The sequence below is a fragment of the Plutella xylostella genome, chromosome 17 (assembly GCF_932276165.1).
Source record: "Plutella xylostella chromosome 17, ilPluXylo3.1, whole genome shotgun sequence".
NCBI classification, from domain to species: Eukaryota; Metazoa; Arthropoda; class Insecta; order Lepidoptera; family Plutellidae; genus Plutella; species Plutella xylostella.
The window spans coordinates 1,373,412-1,392,013 of record NC_063997.1 but is presented as its reverse complement, the minus strand read 5'-3'; the positions used below and the strand labels follow the sequence as shown (position 1 = coordinate 1,392,013).

Sequence of the window (18,602 nt, the reverse complement as noted above, 5' to 3'; positions counted from 1 at the left end):
ATTCACTGTACAGACTATACTGCACTTGCGAGTGTACTGTGATAGAACGATATAGGTACATACTTGATAAAAGTGCGTTGTTATGTATGCATTCATCAAGTAATGAGTTATTATATTTCTTGGTTCAACCCATGGAATATTATCTAACTAATAGGTACTTTCCATCATAATTATTATTCTGAGAGTCAGTCAGTCCACAGATACGTAATCATCAGCTGTTATTGTTAGTCTGTTACTAGTGTCAGCTGTTGAAAATCAAAATAAATAAATTTCATTGATCGATCGCCGCAGGTCGCATCTGCGCCGAAAATCGTAAACAAAGTATTGATTTAATTGCCGTGTACTAATAATAAGAATGAAGAGAAACTTCGAGAACATGGAGGGCGCAGCTTTTGATTTCAAAAAAATGGATAAGTAAGTATTTCTACCTAAAAATGACCCTCTAACACTTGTAGCGTTTATTGAAGTGAATTCCTAACAAGTGTTGGTATATTTAATGCATATTTACGTGTATTTTGATATTCCAGGATCGTCCATATTGATCTAAAGGGAGCTCCTCTTCGTATGGAATACTTGCTAAAGGTAAGAAAGGTTCAAAAATACTTTTTTTTAACGAAAAAAAATAATGACAGATACTTAAGTAAGTCCAAGTTCCCTTACATAATATTATTTACCACCTGTTGAAGTCTTATCTACATTCATTCGTAACCAGCTTGTATTTTATTAACTTTATTGTACACTACCTAGAACAAAGAATATTCCTGGTTAGGGCAATGCATTAAGTAAGTATAATATAGTTATTGTAATTAATTCACTAGTAAGTAAGTACATTAAACTTATCCTTTTTGATTTCTTGGCTATGGCCAGCCAGCAGCTGATCCTAATAAGACTGCCAATCCTTTCGCCACATTGATAAACCCAGCTCTAGCCATATTCTTGCTCTTGTTTTTGTAATGGACATGATAAAAAGACAATTTATTGACTATGTGTCTTCTATATTCCAAGACTAAAATGTTGTGCTCACTTTCCAACATATAATAATTTATGCAGATCAATATCCAAGCATCTGGTTACAGTTAACTGGCCAATCACTGATTTAAAATTAAGAAAAATAAAATAAAAAAAAATCCTACCTTTACCATTTCAGGTGATCCATGTCTCGAAGAACTACGGAGCCACGGGCGTGTTGCTGGAGTGGGAGGACACGTTCCCCTACACCGGGGAGCTGGCGGCGATCGGCAGCAATGGACCCAGCAACACGGAGGGAATGTACACCATGGAAGAAGTGAAGCATATTATTCAGACCTTTTCGTCCAAGGATTTTAAAGTGGTAAGTTGGTTAAGTTGGTTTTTAGTGAGATAGTGAACCGGAAACATAGTGCGAAGCTCCATGGCTTATGTAGGTTGATGATGGTAGTCATGTCTTGGAAGGTTTATAAAAACATTGTGTTATATAATATAAAAATGCATTTAAGCTTCTTTCAATTAAATACCACTTTTCATACACATACAAACCTAATGGAAGAACATTGTTGGTGTTATATTTCTGCACAAAATTTTACTGTTCTTAGGTGTTGGTCATGTTCACAAAAGCGCCAAAAATTGCAAGTCATCTTCTAATAAATCAATATCCTTCCTCCCCAGATCCAACTAGTCCAGACCATGGGCCACATGGAGTTCGTGCTCAAACACCCCCAGTTCAAGGAACTCCGCGAGGCCCCGCACTCCCCGTCCGCCATCTGCCCGCTGAAGGAGAAGGCTCAGCAGCTCGTGAAGATGATGATCGACCAGATACTGGACGCGCAGCCCGATGCAGAGTTCTTGCATATTGGGGCTGATGAGGTTAGTGTTTGTAGATGTTTCATTAGTTATTTCATTGTGAATAAAAGAAATCAAAGGAAAGCTTACTTTATTGTGTGTTGGGGCCGAAGCTTCAGGTGAAATAGAAGGAGGTTACAAGTTACAAGTTTGACATCTATATTCTTTATGTGTGAAGCTCCTATACATAAGGACACGAAAAAGCTCTATCGAGGGTGGTTATGCCATCTGTATTATTAATTTAAGAGATAGACTCATGGTCAGTGCGTACTCTCTTGAGTGAGTACTCTCATTCATTTCGAATTAATTTAGTTCAGATTCATTTCGAATTAATTTAGTTCAGAAAATATTCTCATAATTCACATAATTATGCTTTAAACTTATAATCACTACTACATTCAAGCTTCCCTTCTACCCTCTCCGCAGGTATGGTTCATGGCGAAATGCGACGCGTGCCGCGCGCACTCTCGCGACGCCATGTTCGGCAAGTACAGCCTGTTCCTGCGGCACGTGCGCGCTATGGCGCGGCACGCGCGGCGCCGCCGGCCCGGCCTGTCCGTGCTGCTGTGGGACGACATGCTGCGCCCCATGACCGAGCAGGCGCTCCACAGTGAGCATGGCGTACGCTTTACATGTTGTGTTTTTTTATGATTTTTGCTTTATTTCATCCTTTTTTTCTTTTCTTTTCTTCTTTTCTTTCGTTAGGTTGGTATGCGACCGCTTTAACTTGTGTATAGCGCTCGTTGAACAGTGAGCGCGTACGCTTGCCATGTTGCGATTTTTTTTTCTTTCTTTGCCATTTTTAACGTGTTATTAGACTTTTAGCGCTCATGAGTGTCAGCGTCGTTTGTTTAGATGTCTGCAAAAGCGAATTCTTTTGGTGAAGTAGGTACATGCATGCGTCCACTTTTATTTCTGATGGCGATTTAGTTCTTATATCTCATGAGCATCTTCAAACTAACTTGCATAATTACCGATGGCCAATTTCTTTCTAATATTATGAAAGGGAAAGTTTTAGTCTACTTTGTATCCCGGAAATGGACTGGATTTTTTTCCAAGGCAAAAGGCTTGCGAGTTTTTCAACCGCTAGTTACAACTACAACCTTTTAATCCTGAAATTCTTACAGTATCTTTAATCCCATGGAGGCTTTGTCAAACAGAAAGTGTTACTAGAGCCAGGCGAGAGCGCTATCATTGCATTGCGTACCGCTAGCGCTAGATGGTATTTTACCATGGTATTACTACACATCTTAGCGTCATTGCGCGGTGTCAAGTAAGCACTCTGACGCGCGTCAGTAACGCTTTCTGTTTAACGAAGCCTAAAATTCGTTTATAAGGAACGGGAATTAACCCGTATCCTTTCACTTCCTCCCGCAGCTTTCGAGCTCCCCTCCCTAGTCACTCCCGTGGTCTGGTACTACGGGCCGGGGGGCCTAGAGCGGGGGCTGGGGGGCGGCGTGCCCGCGCACGCGTGGCAGCTGTACGCGCGCGCCTTCCCCGCGCTGTGGGCCGCCTCCGCGTACAAGGGCGCCAACGGGAGCTCCAAGGTAATGTGGGCTTTGTGTTTTACGCCATTGAGGTTATAGTTAGTTATCGTAAAACGATCTAAGCGCTAATAGAGCGCAAGGGAGCTCCAAGGTAATGTGGGCATTGTGTTTTACGCCATTGAGGCTATAGTTAGTTAGCATCTTGAAGTACAAGGGCGCCAACGGGAGCTCCAAGGTAATGTGGGCTTTGTGGTTTACGCCATTGAGGCTATAGTTACTTATCATTATCACGCTGTTTATTAGCCGTCTCCACGCTAGACTAGATAGAGCTAAACCATAAGCGACACCAGAAGATCCAAGCTAGCTAATAGAGCGTAAGATGGGAGCTCCAAGGTAATGTGAACCTTGTGTTTTAAATAAATGTTTCTATCTTTCTTTCTTTCTTTTACGCCATTGAGACTATAGATAGTTAGCATCTCGAGGTACAAGAGCGCTAACGGGAGCTGCAAGGTAATAAACACGTTATTTACCTATAGCGCCATTGAGGCTGAATTAAGACACCTGACGATCCAAGTGCCCATGGAACGTATAGGAGCTATAGGAAGCTCCATGGTCAATAGCATGCTATGGTAGCTAGCACCCAGTCACTCTGCCCCCTCCTCTCCCCGCGCGCCCCCCGTGGTCTGGTACTACGGGCCGGGGGGCATAGAGCGGGGGCTGGGGGGCGGCGTGCCCGCGCACGCGTGGCAGCTGTACGCGCCAACGGGAGCTCCAAGGTAATGTGGGCTTTGTGTTTTACGCCATTGAGGTTTTAGTTAGTTAGCATCTTGAAGTACAAGGGCGCCAACGGGAGCTCCAAGGTAATGTGGACGTTGTGGTTTACGCCATTGGGGTTATAGTTAGTTAGCATCTCGAGGTACAAGGGCGCCAACGGGAGCTCCAAGGTAATGTGGGCGTTGTGTTTTACGCCATTGAGGTTATAGTTAATCAGCATCTCGAGGTACAAGAGCGCTGACGGGAGCTCCAAGGTAATGTGGGCATTGTGTTTTACGCCATTGAGGCTATAGTTAGTTAGCATCTTGAGGTACAAGGCGCCAACGGGAGCTCCAAGGTAATGTGGGCTTTGTGTTTTACGCCATTGAGGCTATAGTTAGTTAGCATCTTGAGGTACAAGGCGCCAACGGGAGCTCCAAGGTAATGTGGGCTTTGTGTTTTACGCCATTGAGGCTATAGTTAGTTAGCGTCTCGAGGTACAAGGGTGCCAACGGGAGCTCCAAGGTAATGTGAGCGTTGTGTTTTACGCCATTGGGGTTGTAGTTAGTTAGCATCTTATTTACCTATATCGTGGTAACGCACGCTGGTTATTAGACAATCCAAGCTGTAATGGAGTACAAGGGCGCTAAAGAGAGCTTCAGGGTAATGTAAGCCTTATATCAAGGTGAAGCTGTAGTTAAAACACTGCATAATCATTGACGAACTACACCACTCACACCAAACGTTCCTTAACAAGGTAATGTGGAGTGTGGACCTTAATTAAATTGGCACGCTAATCATTGCAGGGTCCCATACCAGACGATCTACTCTAACGTAATGTGGACCATAATTATAGGCCCATTACATTAGTATACATATAGGTACTAATAATAACTCAAGAATAAAATGAAATAACACAATTAACGTTGTATTTAATTGAATTCCAGATGATGTCCACCACATGCCGCTACGTGTCAAACCAGAAGTACTGGGTGCAGCAGATCCAGCGCCGCGAGCAGCAGTTCCACTTCCACGGAGTCATCCTCACGGGATGGTCCAGGTAGCTATCATCATCATCATCATCATCAGCCTATAGCAGTCCACTGCTGGCCGTAGGCCTCTCCCAAAGCACGCCACTGGATGCGATCTATAGCTTTCCGCATAACAAGCCTTTCGCAAGTCGTCACCCCATCTAGCCGGAAGGCATCCCACACTACGTTTGCCTAGTCGCGAACACGTTTGTCTGGGTGTTGCAATAGCTGAGATAGGCGCTCTGTTGGTCCACGAATAGACGTATGTCGTTCGGAAGCTCTTTTCGTGACCATCAGTTCTTACTATTGGGGCTAGGAAAATGTTGTGGCATGCTAGGAAATAAAAACTTTCATAGTGCAAATTTCAACAGTTGTTTATAATGATAATTATATGCGATCTGTTTGCGTTACTTTTATATGAGCTGTAACTTTTATACGTGCTGTTTCCAGATACGACCACTTCGCCACCCTCTGTGAGATCCTGCCCGTGTCGATGGGCTCGCTGGCCGCGTGTCTGCACGTGTACCAGCAGACGCCGGGGCCCGCGCCCACGGGCGACGAGATCAACGTGTTCCACGCCGAACTAATAAGCCGTCTGCACGAGGGCGGCACTGTCGAGGAGATAGTGGGGGAACGACCAGGTATCCTATCCTATTCTACTATTCTCATAGGGGTGAAGTTCCTGTACATGGCTCTCTCGAGTGGAACCTTTGTACATATCCCCTTGATTTCAGCTCAGCCAGCCTAGCTCCCGAGCAAACTGGATTCGAGGTAAATTGTAGTAGGGTTGGATATTCAGTATGTTTTATTAATGAAACAGTATTTGGGTGGATTCGACCAAACATCACGTTGTATCAGGGTAACTAAATCGGAATAAAATGAACACTAGATTAAATATCTGGGATAAGTTCATTTTTGTATTCTACCAAGTTATACCATGAATAATATGTAGGCTGTATGTTGAATCAACGAGGAACGAAACTGTAATGCAACATAAATAAAAATAGCTGCGTTTTCAAAGCAGGCAAAATAAATTACAAGCCAAATTAGTTTGAATGGATTATAATAGTATGAAATGGCATATGACGGTTTTGTAATCAGCTGACGTGCCGCCGCTATTATAATGTGGCAAGTTACTTGGCGACCCTCCTTGCGGGGTGAAAGAAGTGGCGGGGGCGAGGTAGCACGACATGCTACACACGTAGAAAAGTGTGCCCGGATTAATCTCGCGATAGCTTGTAACTATTTCTGACGTAAGTAAAATTTTATTCTATGAGTGTTCCCGTAAATGTCATATTTAGCTTAAAATTTATAGTTTGACAGCATTAAAATTTGGATATTTACCTTCAAAATATCTACCAATTTGAATTTATTTATGTAAAAGTGTTTTATTTTATAAATCAATTTCCATGTCACTTTCATGTTCACTCTCTGTTTGAACTTGTTCATGGTCGTCGTCATCCTCATCTTCATCATCGTTTTCATTAACTTCAATTATAAATTTAAGACAAAAACCAAAAAACATTATACCTACTTTGAAGTATAATGTACTAGAGTACGCCAGTCATATTAGTTCAGTGTACCTATAATATTATAATATATTATAATATAATATTACCTATAATATTTTATGTTTAATTTACATTAAATTATAAATAAACAATAACATACCTGTCCAATACATCCTCAAATACTCTATCAGATTTATAATATTCGTCTTAATTTTTTATGACATGGTCGTCACAATTTCTCCACTTTTCAGGCGAATAATTAGAGAAAAGCAACTCTAAGTCTTTTATCTCTTTATCTAAGTTAGAGTCAATCGACGCTCTTGCGAGCTCGCCTTTCACGTACCGCCACACAAGTTCAATAGGATTTAATTCCAGGTGGTATGGGGGTAGGCGAGGCACGATATGACCATTTTCTTTCAAAATTTCATCAATTTTGTAATTTTTCTCTGTGTTTTGCTCATTAATTACTTTCATTAAATCACATAAATTTTGGTTGCTTTCCTAGTTACAAGAACTGACATCTGACGCACTGTCATATGGACTCTTCGTCTTTGTTGTTTACTTTTTCGTATCTGACTGCGCAGTACCAACCTTTAGCCGCGTAGCATGACTGATCCGGTACGCTGTTCTACAAGAAGCCCCTATATTGAGACATTATACGATTTGTTGTTTTTAACGTTATTTTGTTGACGAATTATAGATAACTAATAATAATATAATGATAATATTAAAAAGGCCTCAACACTCATCCTAAGACTAATGGTCTCAGGATCAATGATCTCATGTGGGTCGCACTCAAATTATGACAGCCTATATAAGACATGTGGCCGCCTCGGCTGCGCGGCCGAGACTGCCGTAACAATGACATGCAGTGCACGCGTTGCCCTTCACGGCTGCCCCTCCCGCTACCCGCTGTCGTCTTGGGTACCTCGTCCCCTCCGCGTCTTTCACCCCGCAAGGAGGGTCGCCAAGCAACTTGCCAATCTATACAAAGTTACTCTCGGATAAGTTCGTTACACGGTCAATTTTGGCGGTAAGTATAACTTTTTATTCTTGGTACAAGCTACTTATCTTGGTTTCAAGCTTGTTAAAATGCAATTTACGCTATCATTGGAATAACAATTGACTTTATTCTCGGATAAAGAGTAAAGTACTCGAGTTTGGTCGAATCCATCCTTAGTCTGCGACTCTGCGAGATCCTGCCCGTGTCGATGGGCTCGCTGGCCGCGTGTCTGCACGTGTACCAGCAGACGCCGGGGCCCGCGCCCACGGGCGACGAGATCAACGTGTTCCACGCCGAACTGCTGAGCCGTCTGCACGAGGGGGGCACTGTCGAGGAGATAGTGGGGGAACGACCAGGTGAATAATAATAATAGTAATAATAATATGTGGGGACATCTCACACACGGCCATCCGACCCCAAGGTAGGCAGCACCTGTGTTATGGGTGTCAGACAGCTGATATATCTACACAAATACATAAATATTCAATATAAATAAATATCAACACCCACGACCCGAGTACAAATATCTGTCATTAAACAAATATCTGCCCCTGCCGGGAATCGAACCCGGGACCTTCGGCTCAGTAGTCAGGGTCACTAACCACTACGCCATTCGACCGTCTAAATTGAAATAGGGTTGGATATTCAATATGTTTTATTAATGAAACATTTATCCCTGGTTGCACCATAGTCTGTTGGATCATTAACATGCTGAACCGTATCGCTGAGGGTCATTCTGTTGAGGAGATATTAGGCGAAGGTGAAGGGTATCTAGGTAAAGTTTTGGTGTTGGATATTCAATGTGTTTTATTAATGAAACAGTGTTAGGGCAAAGGCACACAATGCGTTGCCGCACCGCAAAGATTTCACCGTGTCAGTGAGCACACGAGCAGTGCGGCGCCGTAACGTTTTTATGTCGCAGCGGCGCCGTAGCAGCGTTGAACAATGGACAGTCTGTTATTGTGTGGCCTTCCTTGTGACGCAAAACAACTGAGCGATGCCGATCCGACGTCACAACGTATTCACCCCTCCCCGCCTCGTGTTGGTGGTCGCAAGTCCGGTCCGGCGAAGCGCATCGTAAGACATGCCACAGATATTCCTATGTAAGACGACGCAGCGACACCGCTCCGACGCCGCACCGCCGCCGCAACGCATCGTGTGCCGCAAAGCACGTAATATCTAGGTTTCTAGATCGTAACTAGACACAGTTAAACTAACTGGCGGCACAGAGACCCTTTACTTTGCATATTTTATTCCGCGCAAACACAAATTGTAACCCTCTCATTCATAGAAAAGTTATAGGACGTTTTAGGTATTGAACAATTTGTTCTTTGACACGGAGCGACAAAATAGTTCAATAGCTCAAACGTCCAATAACTTATCTATGAATAAGGGGGTATGTATTGACATTATCTTCAATAAATTAACGGTATTGTACTTATTACTAACGGTGCATTGTACTTATTCCAAAACGGCGATATGGTTCGCAACCTATCACGTGAGTACAAATGTGCTGCGAAAAGTGGGTGGCTCGCTTGTGAGCCACCTCTGACTACCCCTTCGGGGATCACAGTCGTGCATATGTATATGTCATGGAAGTAGAAAAAAAGACGGAAGGAATCTCGCTAACTAAAAAATGAGGCACAGCAATGGCGGCGACATGAGAGTGTGGGTGCGTAGGTGCGACGTGATTGGCGCGCGGCGGCGGACTGACTTACTTTGAGTGTGAATGTGTGTGTGGCGGGCTCGTCGTAACAATGAAACTGACTTACTTTAAGTGCCTCACTTTTTAGTTAGCGAGATTCCTTCCGTCTTTTTTTCTACTACCATGGTATATGTATGTATATGTAATTAACGATATGTTTTGAAACACAGTTGTAGAGGACATATCGGCGGAACTGCCCCGGCTGGACTCGTGGCCGTTCGAGGACGCGGCGCGCGCCGTGGCCAAGTTCAGCTGCCTGCGGGACCAGGCCTGCTCTGTCGTACGCGCCGATGGATACGGGTGAATATATAGCTAAATATATAAGGGTAGATAAATAGATAAATATAGATATATGTGAGGGACATCTTATACACCGACCCCAAGCAGAGCCTGTATCATTAGCATTATAGAGGATGTTGCAAACAGGGTATACTAAGCCGAAAGGGGGTGACATTGCCTGATCCTGCCTAAACAGCATCCTCATTGAAGAACTCATTGGTACATGGGTGAGATTTGAACCCGTCCCATTGGAGGACGTGAGAAGCGGGCACTTCACGACTGAGCTACCTTCGTACCGAGAGTGGATTTTGTTGCTACATAAGTACTATAAGTACTATATACTAATATTTATAACGTGAACTTGCAATTGCGTTCCAGTGTGCACTCGTGGCTGAACCCGTGGCACGTGGAGCGCGGCTACACCAACCCGGCCCAGCTGCAGAGCATGGCCGAAGACACCGGACTGTGAGACATATTTCTATACCTAAGTAAATAAAGAATTAAATAAATCAGCGCTTACACGACTGAGCTTCTCACGCCAGAGATGCGGGTTTGAATCCCGGCGCTGACATGTACCAATGAGTTCTTTGAGTTTAAGTACAATTTATACCATCGCTCTTACGGTGAGGAAAACATCGTGAGGAAACCTGCATATCTAGATTTAGCTCATCTAGATATGTGAACCCACCAACCTGCAGTGGATCAGCGTGGTGGGAAATGGTCCAAGCTTAAGAAGTCTGTTCAGACCTTCGGGATATGCACAAAGGTTCCACATGGGAGAGCCAGGTGTAGTTTCTTACACCCTCACAGAGAATAGAATAGAACATGAAACCAAAAGTTTTTCATAACTAAGGTGTTTACTCTTTCTCTCCTCAGCATACTGTCCCGTATGCTATCATGCAAGGAGTCCATCGAGTCCCAGCTCGCCCCCATTCTCGGCAAGCGAAGCTTCGAGGAGTGGATGGCGACCTTCGTCCAGCCCATAGTGGATCAAATGACCACGCTACACGAACAGGCAGACGCGGCGGTGAAGCGCGAGCCCGGAGTTGTCCCGGCTATTATGCAGTAGATGGCGCTAGTAGACGTGTATTTTTTTTAACAAACTAGTACCGATTATTATTTTGTTGCTATTGGTCCACGTAATTGATTGCTGCTGTGTTGGTATTGGTTCTAAGGTTCTAACAATGACCCTCACTCTGTTAATATCGGAAATGTGCGAGACATATAGGTACGCGGTAGGTACTCGTTTGTTAAAAAAATAGAATACAGACGTTTGTAGTGTTTGATAAACAATACGAACATACAAAAACAAAACTAGATACTATCGCCATTTTGTTCACTGTTAAACCGAGATAAACGTTTTAATTAAGTTTAACCTAGACCACCATTGTTCCAATGAATAAAGACACAAATCTTCTAACCACACAAATTTAAAGTAAGATCTCACTCAGAAAGTGAGGTATTATTTTTCGAGACACTCCGTCTATTTCGTATTGTTTATCAAAATCCTACAGTAGGAGTTGCACAGACTTTATAACCAAGACCTGTCTAGGTTATAAATATGGTCTGTGGGAAGTTAGTAAGTATACAAAATAAGTTACGTAAGTATGTCCCCCTACTAATTTTTCATCATCGAATTTATCGATCATTATGTTATTGCATTTAACTTGATTTTTATCGACGCGGGTGTGAGAAAGTGACAGGGAGTTGAGTAGCTTTAATGTTGAAAGAAGAGATAAAATGTATTTATTTATTTATTGGATCTGTTTATTTACAGGGATATTATTTTATTGTGTAAATGTTACTCGAGGTGTAACTAGTAAGACTTTTATTTTGTTTCAGTAAATTTACAGTTTCGAATTTTATTCCAACAAATAATTATAGTGTTGCCAAACTTTACGCATATTTGAATAATAGAATTTTAATTAAGGATTTATTAAATTAGTACTCATTTATTATAATATATTCAACGATATTGACCAATAGTTGAGTTATGTTAAATCAGTTCAGAACGGATAAGAATACCGGCTCTTAGAGACACTTTTACAACGATTACATTTAAATTTGGTAAATTCCGAATGCCTAACGTTATTTTTACATTCTGACCTTAACAAATTATAACTTTAATGATTAGTTTACTTAAATAAATCCGATAAATAGCTAAATCATACACAACATTATGTAACTTCACAGAAACTAATTAAAAGTCCTGTTTCACAAAGCCTGGATAAAGTTATCTGTGGGATGTGTGGAACTTTCATCCAAACATCGTGAAACAGGCTCTCTTTAGTGTGTAGGTAGTAATTTATATTCATGTCTATTGATATTACTAGGATAAGCACGTATTTATTACAAAATTGTTGTAGGTATTACTGAAATATACTACTGTTATAATATATGTTAGTTATATCCTATTTATTAGAGTTCATTTTGAACTAATAAAGCTATTACTTTGTACCCTAGGCGCTCCTGTGTTAAGACCGCGATTTTCGGATTCAAATTGTAATTAATTTTATACTTAATCATTTTGTAAACGTTCTGACTTCGCAATAGGGCCTCTGGAGCCGCGTTATAACTCTCCTTGCCTGGTGGAATGTCCCTCTCCTCATTCCATCTAAGACAAGAATCGTTTGGCGAGCGCTCTCAGTGTGGTATCCATTGATGACCAGTGCAAATGTCAATAAAATCTAATAAAATCTAAGGTATAATAAAATCTTGAATAAAATCTAAGGTAAGTAAAGTAGGTCATACATAAGTAAGTTGGTAAGTAAGTAAAATAAGTTTTAACTAATATTTCACAGCTTGACATTTGCACTTTTCAATTTAGGATCTGAGATAAAAGAATAGACTCTACTTTAGGTTTATAATAAATATGTGCCAAATATACATTTAAATAAGTATAATTTTTTATATTCGGCCTAAAATAATACAATGCTTGACGAACATCGATGACTTTTTTGTCATAATTAAGTTGTTCTTTTGCCGCACAAAACAAATTTTGCTACAACATGCTACAACATATAGCCTATATAATCCATATTTAGAATTAAACCCTTTAAAAGGGAAATTATTGTTTACCTATTATGTACTTAGGTATAATAGTAAACTATGAGTATTTACATAATATATTCTATATACTTAGTCAATTTAACATGTAGTTTTCAGTATTCTGAAACAAAAAAAAAGAAAATACCTATGTTTACTTATTATCTACTTGGGCTTAGGTATAAGTACTTTAGTAAAATATAGGCATTACGATAATGTATACTGAAACGAAAAAAAAATTTAAAATGTTTACCTATTATCTACTTAGGCTTAGGTTTAGTATAGTAAAATATAGGCATCTCTCTCTCAGCACAAGCTTGCTTGTGTTGGGGTCCACCAACCCGCGCTAGGCGAGCGTGGTGGACTAGGCCTAAAACCTTCCTTCATTGGCAGGAAACCGTCCCCAGCAGTGGGGACGTGATGTGTTGTGATGATGTAGTCGACTTTCTATGTAGCTTTCAGTTTTCTGAAACTGCCTAAATTTTAGGTAGGTATTTCTATTTATGTATTTATATCTCGGACACAGGTTTATAGAATTGTTGAATCTATTTATTGTATGTTATGGAAAATTAAATAATATTTCTCAAAATTATCTATTATTTTGAATGAATGAATACTGTACTGAAATAGTTAGATACAATGTTTATAAATGTCTATTACAATTGAAAACTTTAACTAGATGATTTTAAATTAATACACTTGAAATTAAACCACAACCATGTTGTTTTATTTAAAAATCCAAGTAATGGTAGCCATGGCAGAAATTATACAATACAATACAATACAATAATCTTTATTTGCACACCATAAAAAAAACTTAAATCTAACTTAAATAACAGAGATGCACAAATGGCGGTCTTATCGCTAAAAGCGATCTCTTCCAGACAACCGTTGTAAGAAAAGAACTAAACATAGAAAAGGGCATTTACAAGGTGTATTTACAAATAATATTTTAAAAAGAAAAATACATATTCAAATAACATTGATACTTACTAACTATTATTAATTAAATACTCATATAAATACATACAATAAATACATAAATAAATAAATATATAATATATATATATATTATATACATATATAGTATGGATAAATATACAATATACCTATATCAGCTCAAAGTACGCTTAATACAACAAAAAATATATTAGATAAATAGAATTTAACATAGATTAATAAAATAATATATTTATTCTTGAAGATAATGGTTTTTTACCATGCGTTTGAAAGATGCAGGTGATGGGGCTTGCCTTATGTTCAAGGGGAGAGCGTTCCAAAGATGGATGGCTTGGACAGTAAAAGAGTTTGAGTAAAAACTGGTTGTATGGGACGGAATATTTATTCGCAGGTTTTCATTGGAACGCAGATTTCTATTGTGAGTCGTGAAACGAAACTCAAAACGTTCCTTAAGATATGCAGGTGAAGATGGGTTAAACAGTATCGAATAAAGCAGAGAGAGAATATGGGTATTCCGGCGAAGGCGAATAGGGAGCCACTTGAGTTTGCGACGAAATTCAGAAACATGGTCATATTTGCGCAAACCATATATGAACCGAATGCAGAAGTTTTGTAGTCTCTCAAGTTTATTGAGTTGCTCCTCGGTTAAATCAATATAGCAACTGTCGGCATAATCAAGAATAGGGAGAAGGAGAGATTGTGCGAGCGCAATTTTGGTGGCTGTTGGGAGAAAGTTCCGCAGTCTGCGAAGACACGCTGCCGAAGCACACACCTTCCGACTAACCTCTCCAACCTGAGCCGTCCACGTCATACAACTATCAATGATGATGCCTAGATTTTTAACTTTCTGACTGAACTGGATCCGAACACCATCAAATAGATATTATAGATTTAGGAAAGCAAAAATTTAATTTTATAAAGGTAAGTAATTCGAGATTATTGTGCTATTCAAGTAAGCGCAAATGTCAGTTTGTTAACATAATTACTTATAAAAAACAGTTTTTTACATTGCTTAAATAAATTTTAATTGTGTCAAATCTAGGTAGGTACATATGTACATAACACAAACGTTGTGGTGATAACAAGGAACATTTTTATAAGTTACCTCTCTAACGCTGTGCTAATCCGTACCTAACTTCATTTATGCAGATTTATCCATACCGACCATGCAGGTACTTACTTATTAAAAAAAAAACAAAGATTTTGAATCATAACTGGCGAAGATATCGGACATAGTACGTACATTAGTTATTAAGTGACTTATTTGTTTTTAATTCTTTCCTCCTTTATACTTTTTTTGCACACCTTTGTACCCACTAGTTTTCCTGAACCTCCTGTAGGTTGGCTGGTAGAAAACGCTCTTAGCCTTTAACCCTCCTTTTGTAAGATTGATTTCTTATATTTGTGCAATAAAGAATTAAATAAATAAATAAAAAATTACACTCTAGAACCTCCTCCTTTTTTCCAAGTCGGTTAAAAAACCCGTTCATTTGCTATCCCTAGAAACAAATCTTAGTGAGTTGTCTAAATTAAAAGATTAATTCAAAAGCGTGATATTCGCCGGCTAGCTCTCGTGTCGACTCCGCTATTATCTGCGATCGAGATTAACGAGCCGAAACGAAAATTGTACAAATAAAAACTTTCACGTATTCTGGAACTCTGGTTTTCTCTGAGTCACAGGTCTAGGGATTTTCCGAACCGAAGTAAGGCACTCAGATATACTTACCTTAGTACTACTTATTAATGTAAGTATGATGACGTAACTTGGGAAAAATACCTTTTAATTAGGTATTATTCCGAATAAGTACATAGTTAAATATTATTTAACTCATATTGGTAATATTTATGCAACTAATGCTATATTGCAGTAACTGTTTGAAAGTGACCATGATGTAGGTTTCAAACGTAGGTAGGTAAGCGTGCCCACATTGGTAGGTACGTGATAGCAACATCAAGGTTCGTGCACAACACTCGTAATACCTTAGAAGTTTACAGTAGCAATAAGCAGTTTACCTAACAATCTTATCACTTTGGGATTCCTGTAACGCGGGGAATTCCTTACATATTTATCTATACTTTTTAGTCACGTAGAGGTGCAGTTAACGAAGAATTTGTCCTCATTCAGAAACATCATGCCCACTGCTTCACATAGAAGAAAATATGCCGTTCCCGGCTGAGTTTTGAGCCCTGGGCCTTTGATAAAGTAAAGTTATGCTTACCATTAGGTTTCATACCGGTAATGGTAAGCATAGTATTTATACCTACTCTTTTACTTGATGTAACTCAATGAGAATTGTCCACCAAATGGAAGGAACTGGTTCCTGACACACAGGTTACTCTAGTTTAGGAACCAGGGCTACAATAAATTGTACTCTATGTGTTGCAATAAAGAAATGTTTATGTTTATGTTATGTTTATGCAATGTTTATAATCATTTAATTACATGTTGTTGCACGATTATGGTAAGTATACAGCATGTTGTAGTATGTATAGCCGACAGAGACTTAGAGGATCATTCTGAACAACTTTTAAGATTGATAGTTTTACATACAAAGCTTACGAGGTCACTAAGTTCGATTATTTGCCGAATATTCTAAAACGAATGAACTGAAATACGGGTTCCGTAGATCTGGAGCTCCCGACGAAAAGTCAATTAAAAACTTTTATCGCCTGTCCAAGAGTTAAAAGCAAGTTAATTACAGAAAGAAATGTAGGAATTAAAATTTATCGAGACCAGGCTATGAGTTTTTAAATTACAACTCTATCAGAATTTTTGCTTCAAGTTTGAATATTTTATTTATACTTAACTAACATTATTAAATAAATAAAACTGGGCCTAGAGGCGAGGGAATAGAGATGTCGTATTGTATTTTGTGTGAAAAGCGTTTTAAGCTAATTAGATATACTTAAGTAGTTACTTAATACACATAAATATACTACATATATACTTCAACCTATACACATGAATACTTCAACCTATGTAACCACTTACCTACCAATTAGGTAGGAAGTTGATACTTTAGAATTTCATGATATAACTAGGCACCTACCAAGTATTAGGTATTATCCTCTTACTCACTTTCGACCCTTATCACTTTATTAGTAGGTACCTTGTCAAGTTCAGGAATAACCAATCCAAATCAACGGTTTATTGCAAAGTTTTCCTCAATCTCGCACCGTCGACAGCTTTTCAACTGTCACTGTCAGTCATCGACTCGTCACCGTCAACTCGTCAACTCGTCATTCTGACAGCGTCCACTGCCAGGCATGGACGTGCGCGCGCGCCGCGCTATCATCATGACGTCTGTTATTGTTTGTGTCATGTTATCAGCGAGTCTGATTCTGTCTACATATGCCAATTATAACAGCTTCGGCCCTTTCCGAACCCTTCTTTATTCCGATTGGATTACATGTGAGTATTTTTTCACTTGTAGTTTAAAAGGCTATAGGACCAATGTCATTATCATAATACATATTTACAAACTTAGATACTTTTAAGAGGTTATTGTTACTTATCTATATTGGTCATTGTTTATCTTAAGTGTACCTAACCGTGATTTTGTTTCAATCGTTTAATTACATGTTGTTATACTAAGAAGTCGATAAATAAAATAGTTTGTTTAGCTCCGCCTACTTACTTATGCAGGAAACATCCAAAACTCGTTTCGCGCAACCTTAAATTGAAGGTCCTTAACCCAAAACTGATTCATTATACCGTTGCAGGCGACCACAACAAGAATATGGAGGTGAGCGTCAACGAAACGCAAGTATTCTTCTACGACTTCGCTTATGATATCAACGCAACCAGCCCCATAGACCAGGCTGTTAACATCATCAGCACTTATAACCTTGATGTGACGCGTCGCTTCATAGTCTTCGTTCCCGGCTACAAATCACATATCAGTAAAAAGACCGAAGAGCTCATCCGACAAACGTTCCAGAATGTCCCAAATACCTACCTCATAATCTTCGACCATTCCACCTACACGACGTCAAGACCGGGTAAGTTAAAAGGCTACGAAAGAGCGGTGTACCACACGTACTACTTAGGAAGAGCTGTCGGGAAATTCCTGACCGAGCTGCGGAGGAAAGGGGTACCGTCTAGAAACATACATTGTGTGGGGCATAGCCTGGGAAGTCAGATGCTGGGCTACGCTGGCAGTGCGTACATCAACGCTACAGGAGAGAAGCTGTGGAGAGTCACAGCCATCGACCCGGCCGGTCCTTGCTTCTCGAACAGTCTCATAGAGGAACAGATACGTTCTGGGGTAGCTGAATACGTGGAGGTGTACCACTGCAACGCGGGGGGTCTCGGGACCACCAGCGTACTAGGAGACGTAGATTTCTTCTTTAACTACGAAGGTGCCATCCAGCCGAAGTGCAACCCAGGCATCTTGCCAGGAAAGGGGGAGTCTGATGCTGCTAAATGCAGTCACAAGGCGTGTGTGCGGTACTGGGCGTACACGGTTCATAACCCTGGGTATTTCCTGGCGTGGAAGTGTGATTCCTACAAGGAGTTCAACAAAGGGCGGTGCGCCGGCAACGAGGTGACGATAGCTGGGTACAGCAATCCGGGCAACGCCACCGGTGTGTTCTATGTGTCTACTGATGGATATTATGGACTTGATTAGTAAGTGAGTGACTGATTCTTATTGTGATAATGATAAATAGATTTTTTATATTTTCTGATAACAATAACAATATTTTTAAGTTAGCTTCTCTTTTTTTTCGATATCTTCATTAAATCTGTTTCCCCGTAGTTTTTTGTCTAGCACTACAAAGGAAATAGTGTTGCATATTTTTTAGCTTTGTCTATTGGTATGCTCGTTCGAAATATGAAAATTCCAGCCAGTGAAGAAGGAATGCAATTATCGGCCAGTCGCAGCCCGACTGGGGGACTGAGCTACTGGGCTGTGTACTCTCTACCCTGCTTTATGAACTAAAGCTATGAAAATGACTGAGAATATATTTTTCACAATAATATTAAGTATTTTAGAAATATATTATGTG

The 18,602-nt window shown here is 40.1% G+C and overlaps 2 protein-coding genes across 5 annotated transcripts; both read left to right on the top strand.

The window, feature by feature from the left end:
- The first annotated feature begins 91 nt into the window (after positions 1-91).
- LOC105386348 (hexosaminidase D) lies at positions 92-13,585 on the top strand. Of its 4 annotated transcripts, none has more exons than XM_048626813.1 (12): positions 92-414; positions 528-582; positions 1,148-1,330; positions 1,645-1,842; positions 2,245-2,428; positions 3,196-3,365; positions 5,006-5,118; positions 5,540-5,567; positions 7,797-7,959; positions 9,479-9,608; positions 9,966-10,052; positions 10,464-13,585. In XM_048626813.1, the coding sequence occupies exons 1-12, from the start codon at positions 356-358 to the stop codon at positions 10,654-10,656; spliced, it is 1,563 nt and encodes a 520-aa protein (XP_048482770.1). In that variant the 5' UTR covers positions 92-355; the 3' UTR covers positions 10,657-13,585. The 4 variants fall into 4 exon arrangements, with proteins under 4 accessions (XP_048482770.1, XP_048482769.1, XP_048482771.1 ...); XM_048626812.1 differs by having other exon boundaries at positions 126-414; positions 5,540-5,558; positions 7,788-7,959; XM_038109061.2 differs by lacking the exon at positions 7,797-7,959 and having other exon boundaries at positions 151-414; positions 5,540-5,730.
- A 3,215-nt stretch (positions 13,586-16,800) lies between these two features.
- Positions 16,801-18,306, top strand: LOC105389658 (lipase member H). Its single transcript, XM_011560810.3, has 2 exons — positions 16,801-17,004; positions 17,316-18,306. Exons 1-2 carry the CDS (start codon positions 16,860-16,862, stop codon positions 18,221-18,223), a joined length of 1,053 nt encoding a protein of 350 aa, XP_011559112.3. The 5' UTR covers positions 16,801-16,859; the 3' UTR covers positions 18,224-18,306.
- Positions 18,307-18,602: the final 296 nt, after the last annotated feature.

What these genes read in the sequence shown, in the direction of transcription:
- LOC105386348 (XM_048626813.1), top strand. Translation starts at nt 356, where the DNA reads ATGAAGAGAAACTTCGAGAACATGGAGGGCGCAGCTTTTGATTTCAAA. An exon ending in GTATGGAATACTTGCTAAAG is followed by an intron (nt 583 to 1,147) that starts GTAAGAAAGGTT and finishes TTACCATTTCAG; the next exon opens with GTGATCCATGTCTCGAAGAA. An exon ending in GTACGCGCCGATGGATACGG is followed by an intron (nt 9,609 to 9,965) that starts GTGAATATATAG and finishes ATTGCGTTCCAG; the next exon opens with TGTGCACTCGTGGCTGAACC.
- LOC105389658 (XM_011560810.3), top strand. Translation starts at nt 16,860, where the DNA reads ATGGACGTGCGCGCGCGCCGCGCTATCATCATGACGTCTGTTATTGTT. An exon ending in TTATTCCGATTGGATTACAT is followed by an intron (nt 17,005 to 17,315) that starts GTGAGTATTTTT and finishes ATACCGTTGCAG; the next exon opens with GCGACCACAACAAGAATATG.